The 20,823-nt window shown below is 36.8% G+C and overlaps 1 protein-coding gene across 6 annotated transcripts in view; it reads right to left on the bottom strand.

Annotated features, from left to right (window-relative positions):
* The window catches only part of PHF3 (PHD finger protein 3), a 171,676-nt gene that overhangs the window by 37,382 nt on the left and 113,471 nt on the right, over positions 1 to 20,823 (bottom strand). For 2 of the 6 annotated variants that reach the window (XM_043439440.1, XM_043439441.1), the window contains exon 18: positions 11,180 to 11,464. The exons of 1 other annotated variant lie outside the window; for it this stretch is intronic. In XM_043439440.1, the coding sequence (XP_043295375.1) occupies positions 11,385 to 11,464 (80 nt within the window). In that variant the 3' untranslated portion in view covers positions 11,180 to 11,384. Of the gene's footprint in view, positions 1 to 10,529; positions 10,639 to 11,169; positions 11,465 to 14,300; positions 15,842 to 20,823 lie in introns of those variants that run through there. 3 more of the 6 variants (XM_043439444.1, XM_043439442.1, XM_043439443.1) reach the window with 3 other exon arrangements.

Below are 20,823 nucleotides of genomic sequence, written 5' to 3'. Positions count from 1 at the left end.
CCGATCCCCCCTCCCACCTCCCTCTCCACCTGATTCCTCTGGGTCTTCCCAGTGCACCAGGCCCGAGCACTTGTCTCATGCATCCAGCCTGGACTGGTGATCTGTTTCACCCTAGATAATATACATGTTTCGGTGCTGTTCTCTCAAAACATCCCACCCTCGCCTTCTCCAACAGAGTCCAAAATTCTGTTCTGTACATCTGTGTCTCTTTTTCTGTTTTGCATATAGGGTTATCGTTACCATCTTTCTAAATTCCATATATATGTGTTAGTATACTGTAATGGTCTTTATCTTTCCGGCTTGCATCACTCTGCATAATGGGCTCCAGTTTCATCCATCTCATTAGAACTGATTCAAATGAATTCTTTTTAATGGCTGAGTAATATTGCATGGTGTATATGTACCACAGCTTCCTTATCCATTCATCTGCTGATGGGCATCTAGGTTGCTTCCATGTCCTGGCTATTATAAATAGTGCTGCAATGAAGATTGGGGTGCATGTGTCTCTTTCAGATCTGGTTTCCTCAGTGTGTATGCCCAGAAGAAAACCACATTTTTTTTTTTTTTGTCATTTATTTTTATTAGTTGGAGGCTAATAACTTTACAATATTGTAGTGGTTTTGTCATACATTGACATGAATCAGCCATGGATTTACATATATTCCCCATCCCGATCCCGCCTCCCACCTCCCTCTCTACCCGAACATCTGGGTCTTCCCAGTGCACCAGGCCCGAGCACTTGTCTCATGCATCCAGCCTGGACTGGTGATCTGTTTCACCATAGATAATATACATGTTTCAATGCTGTTCTATCAAAACATCCCACCCTTGCCTTCTCCCATTGAGTCCAAAAGTCTGTTCTATACATCTGTGTGTCTTTTTCTGTTTTGCATATAGGGTTATCATTACCATCTTTCTAAATTCCATATATATGTGTTAGTATACTGTAATGGTCTTTATCTTTCTGGCTTACTTCACTCGATAAAATGGGCTCCAGTTTCATCCATCTCATTAGAACTGATTCAAATGAATTCTTTTTAATGGCTGAGTAATATTCCCTGGTGTATATGTACCACAGCTTCCTTATCCATTCGTCTGCTGATGGGCATCTAGGTTGCTTCCATGTCCTGGCTATTATAAACAGTGCTGCGATGAACATTGGGGTGCACCTGTCTCTTTCAGATATAGTTTCCTTGGTGTGTATGCCCAGGAGTGGGATTGCTGGGTCATATGGCAGTTCTATTTCCAGTTTTTAAAGAAATCTCCACACTGTTCTAAATAGTGGCTGTACTAGTTTGCATTCCCACCAACAGTGTGAGAGGGTTCCCTTTTCTCCACACCCTCTCCAGCATTTATTGCTTGTAGACTTTTGGATAACAGCCATCCTGACTGGCGTGTAATGGTACCTCATTGTGCTTTTGATTTGCATTTCTCTGATAATGAGTGATGTTGAGCATCTTTTCATGTGTTTGTTAGCCATCTGTATGTCTTCTTTGGAGAAATGTCTGTTTAGTTCCTTGGCCCACTTTTTGATTGGGTCATTTACTTTTCTGGAATTGAGCTGCAGGAGTTGCTTGCATATTTTTGAGATTAATCTTTGTCTGTTGCTTCATTTGCTATTATTTTCTGCCAATCTGAGGGCTGTCTTTTCACATTGCTTATCGTTTCCTCTGTTGTGCAAAAGCTTTTAAGTTTCATTAGGTCCCATTTGTTTATTTTTGCTTTTATTTCCATTACTCTGGGAGGTGGATCATAGAGGATCTTGCTGTGATTTATGTCGGAGGGTGCTTTGCCTATGTTTTCCTCTAGGAGTTTTACAGTTTCTGGTCTTACATTTAGATCTTTAATCCATTTTGAGTTTATTTTTGTGTATGGTGTTAGAAAGTGTTCTAGTTTCATTCTTTTACAAGTGGTTGACCAGTTTTCCCAGCACCACTTGTTAAAGAGGTTGTCTTTTTTCCATTGTATATCCTTGCCTCCTTTGTCGAAGATAAGGTGTCCATAGGTTTGTGGATTTATCTCTGGGCTTTCTATTCTGTTCCATTGATCTATATTTCTGTCTTTGTGCCAGTACCATACTGTCTTGATGACTGTGGCTTTGTAGTAGAGTCTGAAGTCAGGCAGGTTGATTCCTCCAGTTCCATTCTTCTTTCTCAAGATTACTTTGGCTATTCGAGGTTTTTTGTATTTCCATACAAATTGTGAAATTATTTGTTCTAGTTCTGTGAAAAATACCGTTGGTAGCTTGATGGGGATTGCATTGAATCTATAGATTGCTTTGGGTAGAATAGCCATTTTGACAATATTGATTCTTCCGATCCATGAACACGGTATGTTTCTCCATCTGTTTGTGTCCTCTTTGATTTCTTTCATCAGTGTTTTATAATTTTCTATGTATAGGTCTTTTGTTTCTTTAGGTTAGTGTATAGGAATGCAAGGGATTTCTGTGTGTTGATTTTATATCCTGCAAATTTACTATATTTGCTGATTAGCTCTAGTAATTTTCTGGTAGAGTCTTTAGGGTTTTCTATGTAGAGGATCATGTCATCTGCAAACAGCAAGAGTTTCACTTCTTCTTTTCCTATCTGGATTCCTTTTACTTCTTTTTCTGCTCTGATTGCTGTGGCCAAAACTATGTTGAATAGTAGTGGTGAGAATGGGCACTCTTGTCTTGTTCCTGATTTTAGGGGAAATGCTTTCAATTTTTCACCATTGAGGGAAATGCTTGCTGTGGGTTTGTCATATATAGCTTTTATTATATTGAGGTATGTTCCTTCTATTCCTGCTTTCTGGAGAGTTTTAATCATAAATGAGTGTTGAATTTTGTCAAAGGCTTTCTCTGCATCTATTGAGATAATCATATGGTTTTTATCTTTCAATTTGTTAATGTGGTGTATTACATTGATTGATTTGCGGATATTAAAGAATCCTTGCATTCCTGGGATAAAGCCCACTTGGTCATGGTGTATGATTTTTTTAATATGTTGTTGGATTCTGTTTGCTACAATTTTGTTAAGGATTTTTGCATCTATGTTCATCAGTGATATTGGCCTGTAGGTTTCTTTTCTTGTGGCATCTTTGTCTGGTTTTGGAATTAGGGTGATGGTGGCCTCATAGAATGAGTTTGGAAGTTTCCCTTCTTCTGCAATTTTCTGGAAGAGTTTGAGTAAGATAGGTGTTAGCTCTTGTCTAAATTTTTGGTAGAATTCAGCTGTGAAGCCATCTTGTCCTGGACTTTTGTTTGCTGGAAGATCTGATTGCAGTTTCTATTTCCTTCCTTGTGATGGGTCTGTTAAGATCTTCTATTTCTTTCTGGTTCAGTTTTGGAAAGTTATACTTTTCTAAGAATTTGTCCATTTCTTCCAAGTTGTCCATTTTATTGGCATAGAGCTGCTGGTAGTAGTCTCTTATGATCTTTTGTATTTCAGTGTTGTCTGCTATGATCTCTCCATTTTCATTTCTAATTTTGTTAATGTGGTTCTTCTCCCATTGTTTCTTAATGAGTCTTGCTATTGGTTTGTCAATTTTGTTTATTTTTTCAAAAAACCAGCTTTTAGCTTTGTTGATGTTTGCTATGGTCTCTTTAGTTTCTTTTGCATTTATTTCTGCCCTAATTTTTAAGATTTATTTCCTTCTACTAACCCTGGGGTTCTTCATTTCTTCCTTCTCTAGTTGCTTTAGGTGTAGAGTTAGGTTATTTATTTGGCTTTTTTCTTGTTTCTTGAGGTAAGCCTGTAATGCTATGAACCTTCCCCTTAGCACTGCTTTTACAGTGTTCCATAGGTTTTGGGTTGTTGTGTTTTCATTTTCATTCATTTCTATGCATATTTTGATTTCTTTTTTGATTTCCTCTATGATTTGTTGGCTATTCAGAGTGTGTTATTTAGCCTCCATATGTTTAATTTTTAATAATTTTTTTCCTGTAATTGAGATCTAATCTTACTGCACTGTGATCAGAAAAGATGACTGGAATGATTTCAATTTTTTTTAATTTACCAAGACTAGATTTATGGCCCAGGATGTGATCTATTCTGGAGAAGGTTCCATGTTCTCTTGAGAAAAAGAAGTTGATTGTTTTGGGGTGAAATGTCCTATAGATATCAATTAGGTCTAGCTGGTCCATTGTGTCATTTAAAGTTTGTGTTTCCTTGTTAATTTTCTGTTTAGTTGATCTATCCATAGGTGTGAGTGGGGTATTAAAGTCTCCCAGTGTCATTGTGTTACTATTAATTTCCTCTTTCATACTCATTATTGTTTGCCTTACATATTGCAGTGCTCCTATGTTGGGTGCATATATATTTATAATTGTTATATCTTCTTCTTGGATTGATCCTTTGATCATTATGTAGTGTCCTGCATTGTCTCTTCACAGCCTTTATTTGAAAGTCTATTTTATCTGATATGAGTATTGCGACTCCTGCTTTCTTTTGGTCTCTGTTTGCATGGAATATTTTTTTCCAGCCCTTCACTTTTTGTCTGTATGTGTCCCTTGTTTTGAGGTGGGTCTCTTGTAGACAGCATATATAGGCGTCTTGTTTTTGTATCCATTCAGCCAGTCTTTGTCTTTTGTTTGGGGCATTCAGCCCATTTACATTTAAGGTAATTATTGATAGCTATGGTCCCATTGCCATTTACTTTGCTGTTTTGGGTTCACGTTCATACAACCTTTCTGTGTTTCCTGTCTAGAGAAGATCCTTTAGCATTTGTTGAAGAGCTGGTTTGGTGGTTGTGAATTCTCTCAGCTTTTGCTTGTCTGTAAAGCTTTTGAATTCTCCTTCATATCTGAATGAGATCCTTGCTGGGTACAGTAATCTAGGTTGTAGGTTATTCTCTTTCATTACTTTAAGTATGTCATGCCATTCCATTCTGGCCTGGAGGGTTTCTATTGATAGATAAGCTGTTATCCTTATGGGAATCCCTTTGTGTGTTATATGTTGTTTGTCCCTCACTGCTTTTAATACTTGTTCTTTGTGTTTGATCTTTGTTAATTTGATTAATATGTGTCTTGGGGTGTTTCACCTTGGGTTTATCCTGTTTGGGACTCTCTGGGTTTCTTGGACTTGGATGGCTATTTCCTTCTCCATTTTAGGGAAGTTTTCAGCTATTATCTCCTCGAGTATTTTCTCATGGCCTTTCTTTTTGTCTTCTTCTTCTGGGACTCCTATGATTCGAATGTTGGGGTGTTTCACATTGTTCCAGAGGTCCCTGAGGTTGTCCTCATTTCTTTTAATTCTTTTTTCTTTTTTCCTCTCTGCTTCATTTATTTCCACCATTTTATCTTCTACCTCACTTATCCTATATTCTGTCTCCGTTATTCTACTCTTGGTTCCCTCCAGAGTGTTTTTTATCTCATTTATTGCATTATTCATTTTTAATTGACTCTTTTTTTATTTCTTCTAGGTCCTTATTGAACATTTCTTGCATCTTCTCAATCTTTGTCTCCAGGCGATTTATATGTAACTCCATATTGTTTTCAAGATTTTGGATCATTTTTATTATCATTATTCTTAATTCTTTTTCAGGTAGATTCCCTATCTCCTCCTCTTTTGTTTGACTTGGTGGTCATTTTTCAAGTTCCTTTACCTGTTGGGTATTTCTCTGCCTTTTTATCTTGTTTAGATTGCTGTGTCTGGAGTGGGCTTTCTGTATTCTGGAGGTCGGTGGTTCCTTTTTATTGTGGAGGTTTCACCCAGTGGGTGGGGTTGGATGATTGGCTTGTCAAGGTTTCCTGGTTAGGGAAGCTTGCATCAGTGTTCTGGTGCATGGAACTGGATTTCTTTTCTGTCCTTTCGAAGACAATGGGCTGCTTTTCTGGGCACCTGATGTCCTCAGCTAGCGATCAGGAGTTGTTTTGTGAAGTTTGGTCAGCGTTCAGTTTTTCTTTCGATGAATTTGTAGGGGAGAAAGTGGTCTCCCCATCCTATTCCTCCGCCATCTTGGCTCCTCCCCCTCCTCCAGGGTATTTTTAATCTCACTTATTGTGTTGTTCATTGCTGATTTTCTATTCTTTACTTCTTCTAGATCTTTGCTAAATATTTCTTTTATCTTCTCAATCCATGCCTCCAGTCTATTTATCTTTGCCTCCATTTTATTTCCAAGGATCATCTTTACTATCATTATTCTGAATTCATTTTCAATAAATTGCTATTTCCTCTTAACTTTTTTGGTCTTGTGGATTTTTATCACGTTCCTTCTTCTGCTGCATATTTCTTTGTCTTTCCATTATGTTTAATTTACTGTGTTTGCAGTCTCTTTTCTGCAGGGTGGAAGGCTCTTGTTCCTCTTTTTAAATTTTTTTAATACTTTAAAAATTAGAGGATAATTACTTTATAAAATTGTAATTTAATTAGAGGATAATTACTTTACAATATTGTGATGCTTTTTGCCTTACATCTACATGAATTGGTCTAGATATACATATGTCCCCTCCCTCTTAAGCACCATTCCCACCTCCATCACTGTCCCCCCTATTCTAAGTTGTCACAGAACTCCAGTTTTGGGTTCCCTGCATCATACAGCAAACTCACACTCACTATTGATTTCACATATGGTCATGAATATGTTTCAGGGCCATTCTCTCAAATTATCCCATCCTCTCCTTCCCCCACTGTGTCCAAAAGTCTGTTCTTTATGCCTGTGTCTCCTTTGCTGCCCAGTATATAGGATCATCAGCACTCTTTCTAGATTCCATCTGTATGTGTTAACATATGATATTTATCTTTCTTGGTCTGACTTACTTCACTCTGTATAATAGGTTCTAGGACCATCCACCTTATTAGAGGTGACTCAAATATGTTCCTTTTTATGATTGAGTAATACTTCATTGTGTATATATATTGCTTTTTTATCCATTCAGCTGTTGGTGAACATCTAGGTTGTTTCCATGTCCTAGATATTGTAAATAGTGCTACAATGAATATTAGGTTATGTGTGTCTTTTTCATTTATGGTTTCCTCAGGGTATATGCCTAGTAGTGGGATTGCTGGGTCGTATGGTAGTTTCATTCCTATCTTTTTAAATGAAATCCCCATACTGTTCTCCATAGTGGATGTATCACTTTACATTCCCACCAACAGTGCAAGAGGGTTCCCTTTTCTCCACACCCTCTTCAGCATCTATTGTTTGTACTTTTTAATGATGGTCATTTTAACTGATGTGAGATGATATCTCACTATAGTTTTGATTTGCATTTCTCTAATAATGAATGATGTTGGCATCTTTTCACATTTTATTACCCACCTATATGTCTTCTTTGAAGAATTGTCAGTTTAGGCCTTCTGCCAAATTTTGATTGGATTGTTTATTTTTCTGGTATTGAGCTTCATGAGTTGTTTGCATATTTTGAAGATTAATTGTCAGATGTTTCATTTGCTATTATTTTCTCCCATTTTGAGGGTTATCTTTTCAACCTAATTGTGCAAAAGCTTTTAAGTTCAATTAAATCCCTTTTTAAAAATTAACATTTATTTTAATTGGAGGCTAACTACTTTACAATATTGTAGTGGTTTTTGCCATACATTGACATGAATCAGCCATGGGTGTACATGTGTTCCCCATACTGAACCTCCACCACCACCACCTACCTCACCATCACATCCCTCAAGGTCATTCCAGTACACCATCCCTGAGCACCCTGTCATATGCATCAAACCTGGACTAGAGATCTATTTCACATATGATAATATACATGTTTCAGAGCTATTCTCGCAAATTATTCCACCCTCGCCTTTTCCTACAGAGTCCAATAGTCTGTTCTTTAAGTCTGTGCCTCTTTTGCTGTCTCACATATAGGCTCATCGTTACCATCTCTCTAAATTCCATATATATGACTTAATATACTGTATTGGTGTTTTTCTTTCTGACTTACTTCACTCTGTATAATAGGCTCCAGTTTCACCCACCTCATTAGAACTGATTCAAATGCATTCTTTATAATAGCTGAGTAATATTCCACTGTGTATATGTACCACAGCTTTCTTATCCATTCGTCTGCTGATGGACATCTAGGTTGCTTCCAAGTCCTGGCTATTGTAAACAGTGCTGCAATGAACATTGGGGTACATGTGTCTCTTTCAATTCTGGTTTCCTCAGTGTATATGCCCAGCAGTGGGATTGCTGGATTATATGGCAGTTCTATTTCCAGTTTTTTAAGGAATCTCCACACCGTTCTCCACAGTGGCTGTACTAGTTTGCATTCCCACCAACAGTGTAAAAGGGTACCCGTTTCTTCACATTCTCTCCAGCATATATTGCTTGTAGACTTTTGGATAGCAGCCATCCTGACTGGCGTGTAATGGTACCTCATTGTGGGTTGATTTGCATTTCTCTGATAATGTGATGTTGAGCATCTTTTCATGTGTTTGTTAGCCATCTGTATGTCTTCTTTGGAGAAATGTCTGTTTAGTTCTTTGGCCCATTTTTTGATTGGGTCTTTTATTTTTCTGGAACTGAGCTTCAGAAGCTGCTTGTATATTTTTGAGATTAATTCTTTGTCAGTTGCTTCATTTGCTTTATTTTCTCTCATTCTCAAGGCTGTCTTTTCACCTTGCTTATAGTTTCCTTCGTTGTGCAAAAGCTTTTAAATTTAATTAGGTCCCATTTGCTTATTTTTGCTTTTATTTCCATTACTCTGTGAGGTGGGTCATAGAGGATCTTGCTGTGATTTATGTCAGAATGTGTTTTACCTATGTTTTCCTCTAGGAGTTTTATAGTTTCTGGTCTTACATTTAGATCTTTAATCCATTTTGTGTTTATTTTTATGTATGGTGTTAGAAAGTATTCTAGGTTCATTCTTTTACAGGTGGTTGACCAGTTTTCCCAGCACCACTTGTTGAAAAGATTGTATTTCCCCACTGTATATTTTACATCCTTTGTCATAGATAAGGTGTCCATAGGTGCGTAGATATATCTCTGGGCTTTCTATTTTGTTCCATTTATCTATATTTCTGTCTTTGTACCAGTACCATACTGTCTTGATGACTGTAGCTTTGTAGTACAGTCTGAAGTTAGGCAGGTTAATTCCTCCAGTTTCTCTCTTCTTTCTCAAGCTTGCCTTGGCTGTTTGAGGTTTTTTGTATTTCCATACAAACTGTGAAATTATTTGTTCTAGTTCTGTGAAAAATGCCTCTGGTGGCTTGATAGGGAATGCATTGAATCTGTAGATTGCTTTGGGGTAGTGTACTCTATTTCACTATATTGATTCTTCCAATCTGAGAACATGGTATATGGTATATTTCTCCATCTATTTGTGTCATCTTTGATTTCTTTCATCAGTGTTTTATAGTTTTCTGTATATAGGTATTTTGTTTCTTTTAGGTAGAATTATTCTGAAGTATTTTATTCTTTTTGTTGCAATGGTGAATGGTATTGTTTTCTAATTTCTCCTTGTCTTCACATTGTTACTGTATAGGAATGCAAGGAATTTCTGTGTGTTAATTTTATATCCTGAAACTTTACTATATTCATTGATTAGCTCTAGTAACTTTCTGGTGGTGTCTTTAGGGTTTTCTATGTAGAGGATCATGTGAACTGCAAACTGAGAGTTTTACTTCTTCTTTTTCCAGTTTCCTTTTATTTCTTTTTCTTCTCTGATTGCTGCGGCTAAAACTTCCAAAACTATGTTGAATAATAGTGGTGAGAGTGGGCACCCTTATCTTGTTCCTGATTTTATGGGAAATGCTTTCAACTTTTCACCATTGAGGATAATGTTTGCTGTGGGTTTATCATATATGACTTTTATTATGTTGAGGTATGTTCCTTCTATGCCTCCTTCCTGGAGAGTTTTTATCATAAGTAGGTGTTGAATTTTGTCAAAGGCTTTCTTTGCATCTATTGAGATAATCTTATGGTTTTTATCTTTCAATTTGTTAATGTGGTGCATCGCCTAGATTGATTTGCAAATATTGAAGAATCCTTGCATCCCTGAGATAAAGCCCACTTGGTCAAGATGTGTGATCTTTTTAACATGTTATTGGATTCTGCTTGCTAGAATCTTGTTGAGGATTTTTGCATCTTTGTTGTAGTTTTCTTTTTTTGTGGCATCTTTGTCTGGTTTTGTTATTAGGGTGATGGTGGCCTCATAAAATGTATTTTGCAGTTTACCTTCCTATGCAATTTTTTGAAAGAGTTTGAGTAGGATAGGTGTTAGTTCTTCTTTAAATTTTTGGTAGAATTCACCTGTGAAGCCATCTATCCTAGGCTTTTGTTTGTTGGAAGATTTTTTATTACAGTTTTGATTTCCATGCTTGTGATGGGTCTGTTAAGATTTTGTATTTCTTCTTGGTTCAGTTGTGGAAGGTTATACTTTTGTAAGAATTCGTCCATTTCTTCCAAGTTGTCCATTTTATTGGCATATATTTGCTGATGGTAGTCTCTTATGGTCCTTTGTATTCTTCTGTTGTCTGTTATAATTTCTCCATTTTCATTTGTAATTTTGTTGATTTGATTCTTCTCCCCTTTTTTTCCTGGTGAGTCTGGCTACAGCTTTGTCTATTTTATTTATCTTCTCAAAGAATCAGCTTTTAGTTTTGTTGATTTTTGCTACAGTCTCCTGTCAGGGGACATTCAACTTTCAGGGATCCAATATGTTTCCTTCCTTTGTGTGTCATTTCTCAAGGACTCTCTGTTCTTTATCAGTTCCTGGAAAACAGGAACGAGCAGAGCTGCACTCAGTTCTCAGGACTGAGATCATGGGAAAGGGCACCTGCTTGGATTCCCTTCAGTAACTCTCATCAGTGACCTTCTACTTAAAGGACTGTTGGGGTCCTTTAATGGACTGGAACCTGGTGGTATGGAGTAGACGATAAGAAAGTAAAAGAAAGAAAGAGAGAGAGAGAGGAAAAAAAAGACCCAGGGACCTAAGCTCTGATGGAGCAAAGGTGCTTTAATGATTTTCCTATGAGTATATATAGGCTGTGGTACAAGAAACTTCTTTCGGGAATGATAGAGATCAGAAAACCAAACGTACAGCAACCGTTACCAAGGGAACAAGGGGTAATGTTAGTCACAAGGTCATGACACAATCCATATCTCAAGAAAGGGGAACGAGACTAAGCAGTTTTGTCCTAAAGAGAATGTTTACTAAAGGAGACCCAAGCCTGCCTCACACAATGACCTCAGTCCCTGGGAGCAGCATGCTGTTCCGCTTGAAGAGGGACAAAGGACTCATGAGAGACAGCATGTAGGAATCCTCCCATCAAACATTCCCTGACAAGGACTATCCATTTTGTTGCAACTGGTGGAATTTAATTCTTTTTAATGGCTGAGTAATCATATTATTGAAGATATATAAGCATGCGTTTCTGCAAATGAAGTACCCTTATTTCACTCGAGACTTGGGTCCCCTGTGTCCTTCTTCTTGTCGACTCCAGTCCCCAGGTCCCAGTCTACGAAGACTGTGACAATTGGCGCCCGAACAGGGACCTGGTGAACGACCTTGGCAAGTGGACGGAGTGAATGTTAGGACCTATGGAGGGCAGTAAGTGCAGGGGTTATGGGACAAATGGCTGGAAAGCCCCACCTCTATTCTACTTTACTTCATCATTTATTGAAGGTTCAAGGACTTTTGGTTTTGCGTCAGCATATACAGGCTTGTTTCCAAACAGTGGTTGAATATAATTCCTGGTTCCCTGATGAAGGCAGTTTCAATTAAAAAATTTGGAACTGGGTTAAAAAAAAAAATGTTGAATGAGCCGCAAGACAGGGAGAAAATATTGCAATATATTTCTGGCCCTTGTGGGCCCTCATTGAAGCCATGATCTTGCCATTTCAAGGCAACTCTAGCCCCCCTGATATTCATCAACAAGTGGAATGCTCATTATATGAATATAAATTAGATGATAAAGCTTTACAAAAGGCCCAATTAGAGCAACATAAAATGTTTCAAAACTTTCCCACCATCCCTGCTCCGGCTGTCCCAAGTGCTCCTCCTCCTCTTTTAATGGGCACAAAACCAAAGGTCCCCTCGATTCAAGGACAAGATGAATCTGATGATGATTCTTCTGATGCTCTCTTTGACACTAAAGCCAACAATACTTTGTTTTTTGATGACAGTGATAAGCCCCTAGCATGCACTCATATTTATGAAGAGAGACCATCCACTCATTCTCCTTCACGACAAAGGCTTTCTGATTTACTGGCTTTGCAGTCTTGAGTCTCTGAGGCTGATGATCATTTTTCCTTTCCAGTGTTAAAAAATGTTAATGCTCAAAGACAACTAATACCTCAATATGAAGACATTAATTTTGCTCACATGCAACAAATGAAAAAGGCTATAACTATGCATGGCCCTCACTCATCTTTTACTAAAGAACTTCTAAACACTATGACATCTCCTATTGAAAATTTTATTCCTTATGATTGGCAAATTTTTATAAAAACTCTTCTTAAACCAGGAAAATATCTTCAATAGAGAATATGGTTTCATGATGTGGCCCAAGATCATGCCAATTCTAATGCTCAAGCTGGCACTCCCCCAAACCAAATTACTTTTAAAATGTTAACCGGTACAGGGCAATTTAATTCAATGGAAGCTCAGATAGAATGTCCTCCTTTGTTACATGAGCAATTGAAAGAAGGTGCCCTTGAAGCTTGGGATCAAATTACTCCTCAAAAAGAACCTAAAGAGAGCTACACAACGATGTTACAAGGGCCTAGTGAAGCCTATCTTGATATTTTTAGCTAGACTGGGAGTTGCTATCTCCCATAGTGTTGTCAGAGAGGAGGCCAGAGTACAACTAGAGAAACTGCTTACACATGAAAATGTGAATCAGGAATGTCAGAGAGCTATCGCTCCGATTCGTGAGACCGGAAATGTTATTGATTATTTAAAAGCTTGTCGCAACTTAGGATCAAAAACTCAGAAAATGCAAATGTTAGCTGAAGCAATGGCTGCTACTTATAAAAAGAAAAATGGAATATGTTTTGTTTGTAGGGATAAGAGCCATTTAAAAAAGGATTGACACCTTGTTTCTTTTACCTTACATTTCTATTAACTCCTCTAATGATATACGGACAGATGGATTTGGTAATAATAATCAAAAACAATCCTTATGGACATCAATAATACCTAAATATGCACAACCAAATGTAAATATCAAAATTAATGACAAAAGATTTTCTGGTCTTCTTGATACTGATCCAATATTACCATTATTTCCAAATATTTATGGCCCAAATCGTGGCCTATACAAAGAATTTCTTACCAAATTGCAGGAGTTTCTCAAACCAAAATACAAGAGGTTTATCAAAATGTCCAAATATATCCATGTGAGGGACCAGAAGGCCAGCCTACAACATTACAACCTTATTTAATAGATGCACCCCTTAATTTAATAAGAAGATATTTACTTATACAATGACAAACTCAAATATATATTCCACATTTTTCCTAGGGGCCACTGCTCATTTAATAAACAATACAATTATTAAAATAACTTGAAAAAATGACAAGCCTATTTAGACAGAGCAATGGCCCCTTACAAAAGAGAAATTAAAGGCTACTAAAAAACTTATAGATACACAATTGAAATTAAAACATATTGAAAAATCTTGTTCCCCTTGAAATTCTCCCATTTTTGTGATAAAGAAGAAATCTAACAAATGGCATCTTTTAACAGACCTTCGAAAGGTTAATGCATCCATGAAACCTATGGATACATTACAACCAAAAATTCCATCACCTACCACTGTTCCTCAAAACTGACATATTATTATTATAGATTTACAAGATTGCTTTTTTACTATACCTCTACACCCTCTAGACCAACAGAGATTTGCTTTCTCTCTCCCTTATCCTAATCATATCGGCCCTCACAAATGATATCAATAGTCTGTGTTGCCTCAAAAAATGATAAATTCTCCCACCATGTGTCAATATTATGTAGCCAAAGCTCTTAAACCTATTTTTTAAAAAAAAATCCTAACTTTCTTGTTATTCACTATATAGATGATATATTGCTTACAGCTCCTTCTATTTTAAAAACTCAACAGATGTTTGACATAGCTCAACAATACTTACCAGCTGAGCCACTTCCCTGGTGGCTCAGAGGTTAAAGTGTCTGCCTCCAATGCGGGAGACCCGGGTTTGATCCCTGCGTCGGGAAGATACCCTAGAGAAGGAAATGGCAACCCACTCCAGTATTCTTGCCTGGAGAATCCCATGGATGGAGGATCCTGGTAGGCTACAATCCACGGGGTCGCAAAGAGTCGGACAGGACTGAGTGACTTCACTTCACTTCACAATAATACTTAAAAGATTCTAGATTAATCATTGCCCCTGAAAAGAGTCAAACCTCTACACCTTACCATTACTTAAAATTTATTGTTAATAGACAACGTATTACTCCCCAACTAACACAGATTCATGTTAATAAATTATCAACCTTAAGTGATTTTCAAAAACTTTTAGGTGATATAAATTGGATTAGACCCTCTTTAGACATTATAAATTATCAACTGACTAATTTATTTAACACTTTAAAAAGAGATTCCAATTTAAATAGCCCTCGTTCACTTTCACAAAAGACACGACAACTCTGTTTAATACAAAATAAATTGCAAAAACAGTTTCTTACTCATATTAGACTTTATTTACCTCTAGAGTTATTTATACTCCCCTCTCTCCATTCTCCCACAGGACTTCTTACCCAACAAGAATACCTGATAGAATGGATCTATACCCATTTTAGAGGGACAAAGTCACTTACACTCTATCTTGATTTGATCACTCTAATCATTATCAATGGAAAAAACAGAGCTAAGACTCTAATTGGCTCTGATCCTCATAAAATTGTAGCACCTATTAATAAATCTCAATTCAAAAACACATTACAACTTCTACCAATTTTCAAATAGCCTTTCTGAAATATTTTAAAGAAATTTCATTTCATTATCCTTCTAACAAACTTTGGAATTTCTTCAAAAATACTGAATTTATTACCTCTCACATTGTCACATCACAACCTATACCTCAAACTGGTGTTTTTTATATAGATGGGACTAAAAACACTAAAGCCTCATTCTGGTCTCTCAAAGAATATAAAGTTTTTTATACTAAATTTCACTCTGCTCAACAAAATAAATTATATGCTCTCATTCAGGTTATTCATCTACATCCTTACCCTATTAATATAGTTTCTTATTCTTTATGTTCAGTTTTTGTAATACGATATATAAAAACTTCTACCATAAATTCTAATCAGTCTATTATTCAACAATTTTTCTTGAACTACAATCTATTGTTGAGAACCACACTTACCCCATTTATATTACCCATATTCAAGCACATTCTTGTCTTCCTAGCTCTATGGCTCATGGCAATGAACAAGCTGATAAACTTGTCTCTTTTGCTACTCCTGAAGAGCAACATGCTCTATTAAACAATAATTCTGGCTCATTACATCAAATTTAGAAAATTCCATACCAACATGCTAAAAAAATCATTAATAATTGCTCTACTTGTAAGCCCCTACATCTTCAACCCATTGCACAAAATACCAATCCTCGAGGATTACAACCCAGTAAACTTTGGCAAATAAATATAACTCATTGCCCTAAACGTTCTCCCTCTTCCTTCTTACATGTCTGAATCAATACAAATTCTTCTTTTATATGGGCCACACCTCTCCAAGGTGAAACTACACAACATGTTATAGCCCACCTGTTGACTTGCTTTACAATAATGGAAACACCTAGTTCTATAAAAACAGACAGTGGCCCTGCCTATATTTCTAGGCAATTCAAAAAACAATTTTTACATTCATTCTCTATTAAACATATTACAGACACTCCTTATAATCCACAAGCACAGGACATAGTTGAACGAACACATCACACACTGAAACTACAAAAAAAAAAAAAAAAAAAAAATTACAAAGGGGGAATACATAGGAACACTTCTATCTTCCTTATCCAGAGCAGACTTTACTAGATTCCAATGCAATATATTCTTTAATCATATAACTATTGTTAATTCAGCTTTATTTGTTTTAAATTTTTTAAACTTACCACAAGGAGATATTTTGACAAAAGCAGAAAAACATTTCAAGACATTGAAGGATACCTCCCTTCCTCTGCTCATTTGGTATCAAGACGGGTTGACTAAACAATGGAAATCTAGAAAATTAATATTTTGTATTTCTTGTTTTTCTCCAGATAGATCCAACAAAATCAGTTGGCTTCCTCTTTGGAAGATCTGCCCCAGGGGAGCCACCAGCATCCAAGATAGAGAAGAAAAGGCAAAATCCCCAGGAGGAGATTACAGTACAAGCCATGGCGGCTTTAAAAATTTCCAAAAAATGCCGCACTCGACGTCATCAACCTTATGATCTCCCTACTTGGAGACAGATAAAAAACGCTTACTAATCAAACTGAAAATCTGGTTTCTCAACAGGGAATGCTCGAAATCCTGAAAATATTTTTGTTGCTATGCTTGCTTTGCTTGTTTTTGCTTCCCCCGCTCAGGCTGACTTGATTAATCACACTTATTGGGCTTATATACCTAACCCCCCACCTCTTTATTGCAGGTTATAAAATGGACAGACATAGAACCGATCATATCCACTAATGACTCAGTACATATGCCTCCTCCTTGGAGCTTGGAGGGGCCCTCTCATCCTGAGAAAGAAGGGAGACTAATTAACACTTCTGTAGGTTATGAAATCCTTCCTTTATGCATGGGCCCAGCAGAATTATGTATTAATGTTTGTCAACAAACGTGGACTTTTGTTCTGCCTCCAAAAAAGAACTTCCACACATTGCTTGGACTGTTTACTGCCCTGTCCTTTTAATGAAAACCATGTCCATACTAACAAAACTCTAGGAAAAGGACAAAAGTTGGAATGTAAGGGGTTTATTTATAAGGACTTTAAATATATTCCTGTTTATTGGGGTAGATGTCAAGCTAAATCAGGGAAATTAATGTTTGTGGCCAATTACACCATTGTTGATTAGGGACCCCATGGTATGTGGCTATCTAACTGCTCAGATGATATTAACAGTACTATATGTGATTATGTTACTCAAGTAGCATGGAAGATTACCAACAGTTCAATGAAACACTTCCATAACAAAGGGCTCCTTGGCTGGCTTGATGGCGAAATGGCACCTCCTTGCCCTCATATCATTCTCAATAAACGAATTGGGCCTGAACAATGGGATATCTGAAAACTTGCTGCAAGTACTGAAAAACTTGCAACTTGGACTAGATATTTCACAGAGATCAGTTGTAGTCATAGTAACTATCCCTTCTGTTATAATCATTCATATTTTATACAAGCTTGTGTTCCCTTCCTTTTGTTATAGCCATAGGAAACTTACAATTTAATAAGACTTTACATTCTGTGCCTTGTATAGATTGCAAATTGTATACTTGTCTTAATTCCTCTATTTCTCTAAAAAAAACAAATCCCTTTTGATTCTTCGATCTCAACATAGTCTGTGGTTGCCAGTAGATCTCCAACGACCCTGGGAAAAGGGTCCCATGGCAGGGCTTGCCTCCTGGTTACTCACTAAATTACTCAGACGATCTAAGCGATTCATTGGATGGCTAATTCTTGGCATTTTGGGGTTAATAGCCATTTGCACCACTGCTTCTGTTGCAGGCATTGCTTTACAAACTTCAATTCAAACACAAAACTTTATTCAAAATTGTACTAAAGATGCTCATACTATATGGGTCACTCAGGTTCAGATAGATGAAAAAGTTCAGGATAAAATTCAGGAATTAAAAACAGCCATCCAATAGGTTGGAGATCAATTAATAGATTTACAAAAACAAATATTGTTAAATTGTGATTGGAATTCTACTCAATTTTGTATCACTCCTGTTCGGTTCAACCATAATGCTTACAATTGGAAACAAATCAAATTTCATTTGCAAGATATGCATAATAACGCTTCCTTAAACATACATTTGTTGCAAAAGGAAATCTTTGAAACTTTCTCTAAGAGTCTATCCTGTTCCAACAATTTGGAAACCTTAGTTAAACAGCTAGCTAATCAATTATCTGGGCTAAACCCTCGAAGATGGTTTCAAAACATTACACATAGTATTGGATCTGAAACTATAATGCTGATAATTATCCTGATGATTATATTTTTAGTATACCGATGCCTTTCAACTAAAATTGTTCAAACTAAACAAACTCAATTGGTCAGGGCCTTTTTCACAAAAGTATCTACAGTCACCTCCAATTATGAAAAATTAAAAAGGGGGAATTATCAGGGGACATTCAACTTTAAGGGATCCAATGTGTTTTCTGCCTTTGTGTGCCATTTCTCAAGGACTCTCTGTTCCTTATCAGCTCCTGGAAAACAGGAACGAGCAGAGCTGCACTCAGTTCTCAGGACTGAGATCATGGGAAAGGGCACCTGCTTGGATTCCCTTCAGTGACTCTCTTCAGTGACCTGGTACTTAAAGGACTATCCATTTTGTTGCAACTGGTGGAATTTCATTTTTTTAATGGCTGACTAGTCATTTTATTGAAGATATATAAGCATGCATTTCTGCAAATAAAGTACCCATGTTTCACTTGAGACTTGGCTCCCCAGCGTCCTTCTTCTCGTAGACTACAGTCCACAGGTTCTGGTCTACAAAGACCATGACCATCTCCTTTGTTTCTTTTTCATTTATTTCTGCTCTGATTTTTATGATTTCTTTCCTTCTACTAACCCTGGGGTTCTTCATTTCTTCCTTCTCTAGTTGCTTCAGGTGTAAAGTTAGGTTATTTATTTGATTTTTTTGTTTCTTGAAGTAAGCTTCTATTGTTATGAACATTCACTTTAGCACTTCTTTTACTGAATCCCATAGGTTTTGGGTTGTCTTGTTTTCATTTTCATTTGGTTCTATGCATATTTTGATTTTATTTTTTATTTCTTCCATGATTTGTTGGTTATTCAGAAGTGTGTTGCTTAGCTTCCATATGTTTATATTTTTAAGTTACTTTTCCCCCATAGTTGACATCTAATCTTACTGTATTGTGATCAGAAAAGATGCTTGCAATGATTTCACTTGGTTTTTTTTTTTTTTTTTTTTTTTTTTTTTTAATTTACCAAGGCTAGATTTATGGCCCAGGATGTGATCTATCCTGGAGAATCCTATGTGTGCACTTGAGAAAAAGGTGCAATTCATTGTTTTGGGGGTGAAATGTCCTATAGATATCAATTAGGTCTAACTGGTCCATTGTATCATTTAAAGTTTGTACTTCCTTGCTAATTTTCTGTTTGGTCGATCTATCCATAGGTGTAAGTGGGGTATAAAGTCTCCCACTATTATTGTGTTACTGTTAATGTCCCCTTTTTACTTGTTAGCATTTGCCTTACATATTGAGGTGATCCTATGTTGGGTGCACATATATTTATAATTGCTATATTTTCTTCTTGGATTGATCTTTTTATCATTATGTAGTGTCCTTCTTTGTCTCTTTTCATGGTCTTTATGTCAAAGTCTATTTTATCTGATTTGAGTATTGCGACTCCTGCTTTCTTTTGGTCTCCATTTGCATGAAATATCTTTTTCCAGCCCTTCACTTTCAGTCTGTATGTGTCCCTTGTTTTGAGGTGGGTCTCTTGTAGACAGCGTATATAGTCTTGTTTTTAATCCATTCAGCCAATCTTTGTCTTTTGGTTGGGGCACTCAACCCACTTATATTTAAGGTAATTATTGATAAGTATGATCCCGTTGCCATTTACTTTGTTGTTTTGAGCTCGAGTTTATAAACCTTTTCTGTGTTTCCTGTCTAGGGAAGATCCTTTAGCATTTGTTGAAGAGCTGGTTTGGTGGTGCTGAATTCTCTCAGCTTTTGCTTGTCCATAAAGCTTCTGATTTCTCTTTCATATTTGAATGAGATCTTTGCTGGGTATAGTAATCTGGGTTGTAGGTTTGTCTCTTTCATCACTTTAAGTATGTCTTGCCATTCCATTCTGGCCTGAAGAGTTTCTATTGAAAGATCAGCTGTTATCCTTGTGGGGATCCCCTGGGGTGTTATTTGTTGCTTTTCCCTTGCTGCTTTTAACACTTGTTCTTTGTGTTTGATCTTTGTTAATTTGATTAATTACGTGTCTTGGGGTGTTTCACCTTGGGTTTATCTTGTTTGGGACTCTCTGGTTTTGGACTTGGGTGGCTATTTTTTTCCTCATTTTAGAGAAGTTTTCAACTATTATCTCCTCAAGTATTTTCACATGCCCTTTCTTTTTGTCTTCTTCTTCTGGGACTCCTATGATTTGAATGTTGGGATGTTTAACATTGTCTCAGAGGTCTCTGAGGTTGTCCTCATTTCTTTTAATTCTTTTTTCTCTTTTCCTCGCTGCTACATTTATTTCCACCATTCTACCTTCCACCTCACTTATCTTATCTTCTGCCTCAGTTATTCTACTGTTGGTTCCCTCCAGAGTGCTTTTGATCTCATTTATTGCATTATTGACTCTTCTTTATTTCTTCTAGGTCCTTGTTAAATATTTCTTGCATCTTATCAATCCTTGTCTCTAGTCTATTTATCTGTAACTCTATTTTGTTTTCAAGATTTTGGATCATCTGTACTATCATTATTATGAATTCTTTTTCAGGTAGACTCCCTATCTCCTCCTCTTTGGTTTGGTTTGGTGGGCATTTATCATGTTCCTTTACCTGATGAGTATTTCTCTGCCTTTTCATTTTGTTTAGATTGCTGCGTTTGGGGTGCCGTTTCTGTAGGCTGGAAGTTCGTGGTTCCTCTTTATGGTGGAGCCTGCTCCCTGTGGGTGGAGTTGGACTAGTGGTTTGTCAAGGTTTCCTGGTTAGGGAAGCTTGCATTGGTGTTCTGGTGGGTGGAGTTGGATCTCTTCTCT

This window comes from Cervus canadensis, chromosome 20 (assembly GCF_019320065.1).
Source record: "Cervus canadensis isolate Bull #8, Minnesota chromosome 20, ASM1932006v1, whole genome shotgun sequence".
NCBI classification, from domain to species: Eukaryota; Metazoa; Chordata; class Mammalia; order Artiodactyla; family Cervidae; genus Cervus; species Cervus canadensis.
This window is presented reverse-complemented; position numbering and strand designations above follow the sequence as displayed.